General features: G+C 46.2%; 1 protein-coding gene across 2 annotated transcripts in view; it reads left to right on the forward strand.

Annotated features, from left to right (window-relative positions):
- Positions 1 to 13,089, forward strand: part of ABAT (4-aminobutyrate aminotransferase) — an 85,236-nt gene that overhangs the window by 44,874 nt on the left and 27,273 nt on the right. For both annotated transcript variants that reach the window (XM_024759377.1, XM_024759378.1), the window contains exons 2-5: positions 2,263 to 2,377; positions 7,954 to 8,051; positions 9,787 to 9,816; positions 11,778 to 11,895. In XM_024759377.1, coding sequence (XP_024615145.1) covers positions 2,308 to 2,377; positions 7,954 to 8,051; positions 9,787 to 9,816; positions 11,778 to 11,895 — 316 coding nt within the window. In that variant the 5' untranslated portion in view covers positions 2,263 to 2,307. The remainder of the gene's footprint in view (positions 1 to 2,262; positions 2,378 to 7,953; positions 8,052 to 9,786; positions 9,817 to 11,777; positions 11,896 to 13,089) is intronic.

Raw genomic sequence — 13,089 nt, forward strand, 5'->3', positions numbered from 1 at the left:
GGTCTCCCCAACAGGTTCAGAAGTGGGTGCTGCACTCATGGCCAAGCTGAGCTGCAGGCTTGAGATGGAACCAGGGAGTCCCCCACATGCCAGACCCAATTTCTCTCTCCTGTGGCTGCTTCTCTCTAGTGCACAGGCCACATTCTTCTCCATGAAAAGACCCTGTTTGGGGACTTCCCTGGTGGTCCAGTGGTTAAGACTCTGCTCCCAATGCATGGGGCCTGGGTTCGATCCCTGGTCAGGAAACTAGATCCCGCATGCCGCAACTAAGACCCAGCGCAGCCTAATTAATTAATTAAACAAAAGACCCTGTTTGAACGCCAGCTCCTCTTACAAGGTAGATAGTGGCTGACCCAACAGCTCCCAGGACTCTGGCCCAGCCAGGACCAGTCAGGTATGACCAGTGGGGCTGGGTCACACAGAACAGACCTGGCTGCCATGTCTACACCCCTGTAGATGGAGGGAGAAGTTTCTGAGAATGGTGAATGGTGACATTTGCTGACCCTGGACTCAGACAGCTGAGTTCTGTTTTCAGATCCACCATTAACATCTATGTGCCTCAGTTTCCTCATCTGTAAAAAGGGGATCACATAGCATTGTTGTGGGTGTTAATAATAAATGTTAATAATACTGTATGTAAAGTGCTTGGCACAGAGGGCAGCATGTAGAAAGGACTTGGGAAACAGAGTAATAATGAGAAGTGAATGCTTCCGCCGTTGTTCTGAGAAACAATACAGGTCTATACCCAGTATTGTAGGTACACAAGGAAAATACATGTGCCAAGTAACAAAGCGTGTATTTAGTGAGAAGACCCACAAACAAAAAGATGCACAGAGAGTATGTTTGAATGGTGGCCTGGGGAGAGGGGGATGGAGGGGGGAGAGGTGATAAAAAGCAGCAGATAAACAATGGGGGAGGGAGGTTTTGCTCAAGGCCTACAGTGCAAAAGGCAACTGACAGAGCTAGGTGCTGGGATTTGGGATCAGGGCTTAGGAGCAATCTGGAGAGAATCAACCAACACACCCGTAAAGTGGGAGCTGGGAACCCTGACTCCCTGGGGCTGCGTAGAGTAACTATCTACTGGGCTCTGGGCCTGTTCCAGTTTCAAAACTGAAAACCCCACATTCCAGGGACCCCTCTCAGTCCAGAACAAACTCGGGAGAAGTACAACCCCCAAAGTGGGCCACCGGGTACGCCTCTGGATCTGCAGGATTCCCAACCACCGATATTCTGTATGTGAACAGGGCAGAGGGAGCTCCCTGCTTCCCACATTGAGCAGTCATCATGACGTCTGCTGTGAAGTTTCGTCCATCTGGGTCTTTCCATCGTGTAGAACACAGGCCTGCCTTGCTTATCCCAGGTGGATGATGCCCTGAGCTTGCCAGCTCACCTACAGAGAGCTCTCAAGCCAACTCTGTCCCCTTTCTTTGTTTTTCCATCTAGAAAATGGGCATAAAAATCCTACCTGGCTACAAGGTCAAATGAAACATGTGAACAGGCTTTGATTTAAAGTGTATATTCTGGGGAATTCCCTGGAGGTCCAGTGGTTAGGTCTCGAAGCTTTCACTGCTGTGGCCTGGGTTCAATCCCTGGTCCAGGAACTAAGATCCTGCAAGTCACGCGGTCAAAAAGTTTTTTTTTTAAAGTTTATATTCTGGGCTTCCCTGGTGGCGCAGTGGTTGAGAATCCACTTGCAAATGCAGGGGACACGGGTTCAATCCCTGGTCCGGGAAGATCCCACATGCCGCGGAGCAACTAAGCCCATGTGCCACAACTACTGAGCCTGCGCTCTTGAGCCCGTGAGCCACAACTACTTAGCCCGCGTGCCACAACTACAGAAGCCTGCATGACTAGAGCCCGTGCTCCGCAACAAGAGAAAACACCGCAATGAGAAGCCCGCGCACCAAAACAAAGAGTAGCCCCTGCTCACCACAACTAGAGAAAGGCCACACGCAGCAATGACCCAACGCAGCCAAAAGTAAATAAAATAAATTTATTTTTAAAAAAAGTTTAGGGCTTCTCTGGTGGCGCAGTGGTTGAGAGTCCGCCTGCCGATGCAGGGGACATGGGTTCGTGTCCCGGTCCGGGAAGATCACACATGCCGCGGAGTGGCTGGGCCCGTGAGCCATGGCCGATAAAAGCAAAGGATTTCATATTAGAAGAACCTTCTCCACTGTGTGGGGAAATTGTGGGGAGTGGGATACTTGGCCAGCAAGGGTGTGGTCTTGGTTGGTGTGACTCTGTACTTCTGTTTTCTTTCAGGGCAGGAGCGTGTGACAGGGGTCTCTGTTGCCGGTGGAGGTGACCATGGCCTCCATGTTGCTCACCCGGCGGCTGGCCTGCAGCTTCCAGCACAACTACCGCCTGCTGGTGCCCGGTAAGCCGTAGGGAGGTCTCGGCAAGAACTGGCCCTAATGGAAGACACAATCCAGACTAGGGATTTGGGGTCTGAAAAAGTCCTTGGGGATAAAGGGGTCCACTGTCCCACCCACCCCCATAAAACTGTCCCCATCGCCACACCTTCCATCTCCACCATGTGTTCCTGTCCCCGGGTGGACAGCTCTGCAGTGGTCAGGGAGCTGATCCATCCTGGAGCCACTCTGCTGGCAGGGAGGTGGTGGTACCAGCAGCCAGAAGGGCCCAGCTGGCTGCATAGGGATTGCTGGAGAAAACATGTAGCTGGGTTTACTGCGGAGAAACAAGAAAACGACAAGTCCTTGTAATTCACCTGAAAGCTTCAAGGGCACTGGGTGGGAGGCCCCATCCCAGGAATGTCCACCCCACCCTCTCCCTCACCTCCATTCACCCTGCACCTAACCGGCCAACAGCACTGGCTCATTCTGCCGCCGTGGTCTCTCTCAGATGCTTCTATTTCTCTCTGTCTCGCTGAGTTCAGTGTAGCCCAGTGAGCACCCTGTCCGCATGATCTCAGGAGACCTCCCTTCCTATAGTCTAATGAGGAAGGAAAGGGTGGATCCCATTTTACAGATGAGAAAACTGAGGCTCAAGAAGCAAAGTCACGCAGCCCCTTGAATGCAAGTCAGTCCGGCTCCAGACACTGGGTTATCATCACCACTCCCCCACGTGCCTCCCAGCAGCTCTGGGAGAGGGAGGCTTGCAGTAGCCTCCTTTGGACGCCAGCCCCTCCAGGCTGTCCCCAGTTTTCAGAGCCCCGTGCTTGCTGTCACAATGTCTCCTTCTTATTGTCAGTCCTGTCTGCCTTCTGAAGACAAATTGTTTGCCGAGACCTTGATTTGCATGTTGAATGTTGCAGGTGTTTATATCCTGAGTGCGATAAAAAGCAGGAATGTTCTCTCCTCTCCCACAGGTTTTATTTTTAAATAAACATTTTCTTTTGGAATATTTTAGGTATGCAGAGAAATTGCAGAGGCAGTACAAAGAGATCCCATATGCTCCTCACCTAGTTTTCCCCAGTGTTAGCATCTTACATCACCAGGATGCATTTGTCACAACTAAGGAACTGACCTTGGTACGTTGCTCTGAACCAAACTGAGACTCAGAGAGGTTATGTAAGTTTCCCAGAGTCTCAGAGCCTGCCAGTGACTGAGCCAGGCTTTGAGCCGAGCCAGGTTGCTCCAGGACCCACACCCTTAACTACATATTAATTATCTATTGTGATATAACAAATACCTGCAAACTTAAGAGGTTAAAATAATGCATGTTTATTATCTCACAGTTTTTGTGGATTATGAATCCAAGGCTTGGCTGGATGCTCTGGGTCCAGGTCTCTCATGAGGCACGGTTGAGCTGGTACCAGGGCTGTGGTCCTGTGTGAAGCTTCACCAGGGGAGCCGGGGATCCACCCTCAAGCTCAGTCACGTGGCTGTGGCTGGATTCAGTGCCACGTGGATGCCTTCATGCAGCAGCTCACAACACGGCAGCTGCTTCCTCAGGGTGAGGGAGAGAAGTGGGTGCCCAAGTGGGGAGCCACAGGCTGCTCCCACCCTCCCTGTGTTCAGATGCTTCCGTGCAGTGCCTCCACCCACTGGATCACTGCAAAGCCATTAAGCATGCTGATAGTTCATGGCCTGAGACAGTGTTCCCAATGGCATCATGCAAAGCGTTTGTAATCTTATATCAGCAAGTAGAGCACAGAGACCCGGAGACCAGACAGCAGAATGGTTCTCTCTGGGTGGTGAAATTAGACGTGTTTGTTTTTTCAGTGTTGCTTACTGATATTTTCCTTGTTAAGAGTAAGTGGGGTGGACAGTTGAGGGGAGGGATAAGGTATGTTGTTTTGTTTTTAAACAAAAGCAAACAACTCCAGTTGAACGTGACCTTGATTTTGGCCGGGCTCACATACAGAACCCTTGCTATTTGGGAAAATGACATTCATTTATTACTCTCAGTAAAAGACTAAGAGGACGTTAAAAACATTGGATGGCTGCTTTTACAGTTTGGAGTTAAAAAATGACTCTGTGGATTGGCATGGCCACAGAGGGCTGGGCTGGATTTACCCGCTATGCCCGGTCTTGTGCGTCAGGGCACACCCCTGCCTTCTGGGCGTGCTGCTTTATTCATGAATGAAAATGCTGGGTCATTCAATATTAATGCAAACATTTTTTGGCTTCCTTGTACTTTTGATAGTAATTTGCCTCTGGGGGAAGTGAGTCGTTTTGCTGCAAACGTTTCATTTGAAAGACCCACACTAGATGAAACGGAAGATACAGCAGTTACATTCACAGTACCTGGGAAAGGAGAGGTCCAGCGGACAGATTTCCAGATTAGCCACTCAACAGACGTGTGACTTTGGGCAGATTAATTGACCTTTCTGAGCTTTAGTGTCTTCTTTAACATGAGAATCATAATAACGTTTACCACCTAGGGGGTTGTGAGCATTACGTGCGGTAATCCATGTAAATTGCTCAGAATAATGCCTGCTATGTTCACCATTAGTGCTCAGTAAATGGACATCTACTCATGCAACTTGGTATAAGCGATCCCAGAAAAGGCTTCCTTGACAATTTAAATCTTGTTCTTTTTTTTGTGTGTGGTTTATGGCATTATATATCATCAAGAGAAAATTTATCGTATTGGTATTTGGTTATTTTCCTCTACAAAAAATCAAAATTGAGATATAGTGGGAAAAGCACAAGTATTCTGGATTTTTTTTTTTTTTTGCGGTACGCGGGCCTCTCACTGCTGTGGCCTCTCCCGTTGCGGAGCACAGGCTCCGGACGTGCAGGCTCAGCGGCCATGGCTCACGGGCCCAGCCTGTCCGCGGCATGTGGGATCCTCCCGGACCGGGGCACGAACCCGTGTTCCCCGCATCGGCAGGCGGGCTCAACCACTGCACCACCAGGGAAACCCAAGTATTCTGGATTTAGATTCTGGCCTTGCAACTCACTAGCTATGTGACCTCAGGAAAGTTGCTTAACCTCTCTGATCCTCATCTGTAAAATGGGGACAACATCATCTCACAAAAAGGTTGTGGATTAATTAAAACAAGAGGTGAGCGTTTGCCTAGGTAGGGCCTGCCTAGGACAAAGTAGGGACTGAATCTGTGTTAGCTTCCCCATCTTCCTTTTTCCGATAGCACAGTTGCCAAAAAACTCACCAGACTCTGATTTTCAGGATTTCTGCCCAGAGGTTTTGGCCCTCTTCCATCCACATCCACAAGTCTTCCTACAAAGACTTGGCACATGGTAGGAACCAGTGCAGTTCTTGATCCAGACCCATCCGCCTTGCACCTGGCCATGGCCTCCCCACCTCATGCCCCATTGATCTCTGCTCCCAGTGGAAGGATCCTCTCCCTCTATCCACTGCCTCTCCTCGCTCCTACCCCAACCCCACCTCCCAGTCCTGTTTACTCATGGTCTTGGCATCCTCATAACTGTGACTCCACATGACCCCACACGCTCCCTGTCATCAGGATTCTTTCAGCTGCAGGTCCCACGGCTAACTCCCTCCATTCCTGGTATTCCCGCTTTCCAACCCACAAGAAGTCTGATTCCTACAATGCGACGTCAAGACATTTTCTGGAGAAAGGAAGGGAGGACTTGTGTATCCTCATGAGAGGACAACTTACTACTTACAAATTTTTCACTTTCCTCCTTCGCTGGAGACAAAGCAAGACCAGCACTGGTTAAGAGCTCTTTTTATCCAAATAGGCATCCCTGTTGAATGCAGGTCTAGTTGGACTCAGTCTTGACCAGTAACCCTGAGCTCTGGAAGAGAGAAAGAGTTTACAGTTTTCTTAAAAGTCATCAGTGTGTTCCATGACCTTTAACTCTCTGCTAATGGAATAAATGGGAATTCCCTTTTCATTGTAAGATCAAACAAAAGATAATAAAAGCTGGTACCTTCATGCCTCAAAATAAGGGTAGTTTTGGATTTTAACTGGATTTTACATTCAAAGGGCTACACTTTATTGCATAATTAATTCAGAAAACTTCTTTGATATTCAAAGCAATTATGAAAAATTAAGAATGAATTTAAATATGTTTTCTAATATCATGGCTTTTTATAGTTTGGCAAGTTGTGTTTGTGTGTGTGTGTGTGTGTGTGTGTGTGTGTGTGTGTGTGTGAGACACAGAGAGAGAGAGAAAACAGAGAAAGATGCTAGCATGTTTTAGTGTTAGTTTCCTTTCCTATGTAATGCAAACAATAACAACCTACCCCTCAGGGTTGTGGAAAGATAAAATAAGATCACACATATGATTTATACGAAGCATCTAGAGATTCCCTAGTTTGATGCAAGTATGGCAACCACCAAATATGTGCCAGGAAGATGAAAGATGAACAGGGACATTAAAAGGATTTCTAGGGGTTACTGATTATAAATCATTACACACTTATCTTGGATTCCGCACAGCCATCTTTTGCTTAGCGATCAGTGAGGCTTGGAATTGAAACTACCCTTCATTTCAACAAGATGCTGAGCTAAAAAGCTCTGTGAGGTTAGCCTGGGAACTCAAGTTTATTTAACCCTCTACAAGTTTATTACTATGCAAAAAATGTGAAATCAGATTCAAGCAAATGACTTGTGCCCCAAATATTTTTTAACCAAAAAAATCTGTAAGTGAGGACCACCTGAATTTAGACATTTGATTATTCTCTCCTGGATGATTTTTGATTGATGCAACTAGGGGCACAACTCCCGAGTGGGTGCTACTGGCATCTAGTGGGTGGAGGCCAGGGAGGCTGCTAAACATCCTACAGTGCCCAGGGCAATCTCCCACAGCAGAGAACGATACAGCCCACGACGTCAATAGGCCCGAGGCTGAGAAACTCAGGTCTATATATACATATGGATATAGATTAAAGTTTTTACAAAATTTGGATAATTTTTATTATGGATACATAATATTGCCAGTATTCCGCTGTCTGTGAAATGGTAGAATATGGCATATTCTATTCAGCAACTCTCCATTGTTGGACATTTAGGTTGTTTCCTCTTTGTTGTTGTTAGAAACAATACTATGACAAATATTTTTTGTGTGTTTTTGGTTTTTTTCTTTTTTCTTTTGGCCTCCCTGTGCTGTATGTGGGATCTTAGTTCCTCGACCAGGGATCAAACCCATGGCCCCTGCAGTGGAAGCACGCAGTATTAACCACTGGACCGCCAGGGAAGTCCCAATATTTTTAACCTATATCTTTGTGCACTGGTCCCGTTATTTTCTTGGGATGAATCCTAAACACTGAGATTGTTCACTCGAAAGGAATAGGAAGCTGGCATCAGCTTATCCTCACACCAGCAGGACGTGAGCATGCCTTCTTGCTTACAGCTTCACTGGCACCGGGCTTTCCCATTTCTTTAAATCCTCAGGGTTCTTGTGGTGCCCACGTGGCCACACTCAGAGTTCTGGGGCAGTCTGGCGGGGATGGGGCTGAGGTACTGGCACTGCCTCTGTTAGGGACATTGGGTGTTATAAGGGCAGGAGTCTCACATCTGCTGTCCCCAGGGGTTCTCACCATCTTTGTTTACTGCAGGATCCAGACACATCAGTCAGGCCGCAGCCAAAGTCGACATTGAATTTGATTATGATGGGCCTTTGATGAAGACGGAAGTCCCAGGGCCTAGATCTCTGGTGAGTTTAAGCACAGCTGAATGGTGTGTTTCAGAAAAGAGCAAAAAGTGTCCATGGGGCAAGAACACAGCCAAGCTGAGGGCCCTGTATCTTTAGCTGCTTTCAGAGAGTTCACCATTAGAGATCCTGAACCTTAAACCAAGCCATTCCTTCATAAGAAGCCAAAGAATTCTTCTCAGAGGAGATGTATCAGTTGTCTATTGCCACAATAATGCTGTGTAACAAACAGTCACAAAACCTCAGCAGCATACAAGTTGCTCATGCATCCAGGGTTAACTGGCAGTTGGGTAGGCAGCTCTCTTGGGCTCATCTACATGCCTGAGGGACGATTGGCTAGGCTTGTCTTGGGTCACTGTGGTGACTTGGCTCTGCTTTGTGCATCTCTTATGCTCCAGCCAGCCAGGCTGAGCTTGTTCTCACAGTGATCCAAGAGGAGAGCTTGCTATAGGTCTCTTGAGCTAGGCTCCACACTGGCCCACCATCATTTCCACTTCATTCCGTTGGCCAAAGCAAGTTACATGGCTTGCTTTGAGTCCAGAGTCAGGGGCTGGGGCACAGCATTCCAACAACAGTGAAGGAACATGACGATGTGATATGGCACAGGGCATGTATAGCACATGCCCCACTGAGCTTGATCTTAAAGGGCCACGAGGAGGAACTGGATGAAGGAGTGCATTCTGTTCTAGGCAAGGGGAATGGTGTACAGAGAAGCCCTCAGGGTGACAGTACAGGGTGTATGAGAGTAGCTCTGAATCCCTGGAATTGATGTTAGCCTGTGAGATGGAAGAGACACAGGTGAGCGAGAGGTGTTGCTGCTTCTCCTCAAAGAAGCTACAAAACCTGCATACAACACAATTTGGAAGGCTGGTTAACCTTGATTCTGTGTTGTTATGTGCAATACTGTTTCTAATGTTTGCACCTAATATATAACAGTGTAAACCTTTTTAATACAAATTTATTTTCTTTGCATATTTTGCAGATTTTATCCACAGTGTCCTTTTTTTTAAGTCAAAAGCTGTCTCTTTTGTCATTGAAACTATTTAATAAATACAGAAATCTTTGTACCGATGTAAATGATTGCAGTTATTTTGCATAGTCTTTTGCTGACAAAAGACTTTTTTCATGCATATTTCTATTGGGGAGGGGTGGATTTTAATTTAATAATCATAAAATACTTGGAATAAATTTCATATTCTTGTCATGAATATTATTTTGTATTTTTACGTGGAAATACATAGTTTTATGACACTAATTGCTGAAGTTTACTTTATGTTGACTTGTTTTTAAAGAAGAAATCCTTGTAATAGTAAAACCACTAGTTTTGTAATTCCCAGTTTCTATGTGGAATTGTACAAGTGGGGTGTTCAGATTATAATTATAAGTGGTTCTTTGATGTGCAAATTTCTATTTTCAGTTAATTTTATTTTCCTAATGGGGTGTTAAAGCCTTTTTTTACCCCTTAATAAAAAGAGAGCCCATGCTTTTCTGGACATTAGATAAATATCTTCAGCTTAAATTTTTTTGTTAAATAGTTTATTTGACTGTAATCTTTGAAGTATCTAAACCTCCAGCCTGTCTGTTGTACTGGTAATTTAATTGGCAGGAATTGTTTCCTGCCAACTAATTCTATTAAGCAATTTAAAAATATTTATAATATTGGGAAAACATGAAAGATTTTAAGCTGCTCTGGCAAGCATGTGTCCTTGCTCTAATGCTTTTCTCTTCTCTCCTGCAGGAGTTAATGAAACAGCTGAATGTAATTCAGGTGAGTGGGGATGAAATAACAATCCTTCCATTGCTTCTTTGTTACAGTTTCACCAAAGGAGGCAAACACTTAATCTGTGCTGGCTCTTTTTTTAAAACATGCAGCTGACTTTTTTTTTTTTTTTTTTTTTTTTTGCGGTATGTGGGCCTCTCACTCTTGTGGCCTCTCCCGTTGCCGAGCCCAGGCTCCGGACGCACAGGCTCAACGGCCGTGGCTCACGGGCCCAGCCGCTCTGCGGCATGTGGGATCTTCCCGGACCGGGGCACAAACCGGTGTCCCCTGCATCGGCAGGCGGACTCTCAACCACTGTGCCACCAGGGAAGCCCATGCAGCTGACTTTTGATGTAAACATTTTTTTTCTAATTTCCCTTGTGATTTCTTCTTTGACTCATTGGTTATTTGTGTGTTGTGTAATTTCCACATTTCGGTGAACTTCCCAAACTTCTTTCTTTTTAAATTTTTTTAAATTTTATTTATTTATTTGTTTGTTTATGGATGCATTGGGTCTTTATTGCTGTGTGTGGGCTTTAGTTGCAGCGAGCGGGGGCTATGCTTCTTTGCAGTGCACAGGCCTCTCATTGCAGTGGCTTCTCTTGTTGGGGAGCACGGGCTCTAGTCATGTGGGCTTCAGTAGTTGTGGCACGCAGGCTCTAGACTGCAGGCTCAGTAGTTGTGGTGCACAGGATTAATTGCTCCGCGGCATGTGGGATCTTCCCGGACCAGGGCTCAAACCTGTGTCCCCTGCGTTGGCAGGCAGATTCTTAACCACTGCGTCACCGGGGAAGCCCCCCAAACTTCTTTCTGTTATCGATTTCTAATCTCATCTCATTCTGTTGGGGCTGGAAACTTATTTTGAGTGATTTCAATCCTTTGAAATTTATTGAGCCTTTTTTATGGCCTAGCATATCGTCTATTCTGGAAAATGTTCCACATGCGCTTGAGAGGGACATGTACCCTACCGTTGTTGGGTGGGGTGTTCCATGCATGTTTGTGAGATCTATTGATCTGGAGCGTATTCACGTTAATCTTCTGCCTGTTTGTTCAATCCATTGCTGGCAACCAGGTACCGAAGTCTCCAACTAGTCTTAGAGAATTATTTTTCCCTTCAATTCTGTTGGGTTTTGCTTCATGTATTTTGGGGCTGTGTTATCGAGTGCTTATATGTTTATAGTCGTCTTAGTGGATGGACCCTTTTGTCATTATAAAATGCCTCTCTTTACCTCTAGGAACATTTTGTTTGTTTTACAGTCAATTTTGTCTGATATTAGTAGACACCATTGCATCTTTCTTATGACTGCTGTGAGAATCATATATCTTTTCCCATATTTTTACTTTCAACCTCATTTGTATTCTTGAATCTAAAGTATGTCTCATGTAGACAGCATATAACTGAATCTTTTTATCCAGCCTGATGGTTTCTGATTTTTTTTGTTGAATTGCTTAATCCAGGCACAGTTAATGTTATTATTGGTGTAGTTGTATTTACAGCTAACGTTTTATTTTTTGTTCTCTCTCTGTCTCATGTCTTTTTTGTTCCTCTCTTCATTTTCTACTAATTTTTTGTACATAAAGTGAATATCTTCTAGTGTACCATTTTCATCTCTTTCATAATCACTATATATTTTTTAGTTTTCTTAGGCCTTAAGGCTTACTATATACATTTTAACTTTTCAGAATCTTCTTCAGAGTTATATCTCAATCTTTTTTGTTGTGATATATAAAACACATACAGAAAAAAATCATAAAATACAAACCCACAGCCTAATAAGCAACTATAAAGCAAATCACCCATGTAATTACCAGCAGGGCAAAAAATCCAACACTGCCAGCACCCACAGATACCATCCATGTGTCCATAAATGGGCAGGACATGGCTTACTTCATCAATTCAAGCTTAATCCTGAAAGACTGAGGGTCTAAAGAATTGCAGTGAGCCTGATCCAGTCTCTCCTTTCCCCAAGAATGCAGAAGCTGTGCACTTTTTCTGCAATTACGAAGAGAGCCGAGGCAATTACCTGGTGGACGTGGATGGCAACCGGATGTTGGATCTTTATTCCCAGATCTCCTCTGTCCCCATAGGTAAGAGCTGGAAAATCAGTCCCTGAATGTAGCCTCTGTCTCTGCCTAGTTGTGGCTCTCCAGACTTCCGCCACTCCTTCCAAGATGTGCATCCTTGTGTGCAGCCAGACACTTCCCTCAAGGGCAGAGAAAAGGAACAAGTCATTCGTAGGATGACTTTTCATGTCTTTTCTCATTTACTCCTCCCCCAAACCCTACAAGTGTGGATCTGGGTACATATGCCCATTTTGTAGGTAGATGAGCAAAGCTTGGAGAGGAAGCATAGGTAGAATGTGAGCCCATGTCCAATGTCAGCAGTCTTAGGATTCCTGGAAGAAGATCCTGAGGCAGGGATTTGGTGCAAGTGGTTAACTGAGGGAGAGCTCTTGGGAGAATGGGCAGGGAGGGAGAGAGCAGAGGGCAGGGGGAAATTAAGAAGGATGAGGTCTCAGCCAGAGACCAGCCACAGCCTGATTCCACGGGGGTCTCTGAAGCGTGCATTGCACCCCAGAGTCGGTCCCAGACCAAGGCAAAGAGGCTGGCCTTTTGGTACCCCTGGGCCAGTCGGTCCTTGCCCATCGGCTGCCAGAGGGAAGGACTTGTGTCGTCTCTTGGGCGAAGCAGCTTCCATTCACCAGGGGCAATTTTCCAGAGAAGGAAGCAGCTGGAGCCATTAGCAGCACTGCCCCCGCCCCCCGCCAACACACACACACAGAGCAGCTGGGAGAGGGGTGGCTTGCCCAGGAAAAGTGACCTGGAGGGGCACCAGTAGCCTCTGCCTTACCAGGCTCCCCTCCTGGCCATCCAGAGCAAGGCTGTGCTGCTGCAGGAGGGCATGGCAGACGGGACAGACAGGGCTGATTGGCACATGCAGGTGGCTGCTGTTTGTAGCTCGGATGGTCGATGTTCCTTGGGTCGATGGATTACCCATGGCATCCGCTGGTTTGTAGGCTGAGCGTCGGATGAAACCTGTCCCTTAGTGGATGATGGCAGACATCCTGGGCTCCCCATCAACAGCTCCCCACCCCCCTCCAAGCCCCTGCACTCAGCTGCCTGGGGTCTTTCCCCTGAGACCCCCCTTTTTGTCCCCATGCCTATTCTGCTTTCCCCCTGCCCAGTCCCTTGAACCTATTTATTTCCCATTAAGATGAGATTCTATGGGAAAAGAATCTTAAAAAAAAAAAAAAGGGAATGGATATATGTATATGTATAACT

This window comes from Neophocaena asiaeorientalis, unplaced genomic scaffold (assembly GCF_003031525.2).
Source record: "Neophocaena asiaeorientalis asiaeorientalis breed wild unplaced genomic scaffold, Neophocaena_asiaeorientalis_V1.1 scaffold254, whole genome shotgun sequence".
Classification (NCBI taxonomy): Eukaryota; Metazoa; Chordata; class Mammalia; order Artiodactyla; family Phocoenidae; genus Neophocaena; species Neophocaena asiaeorientalis.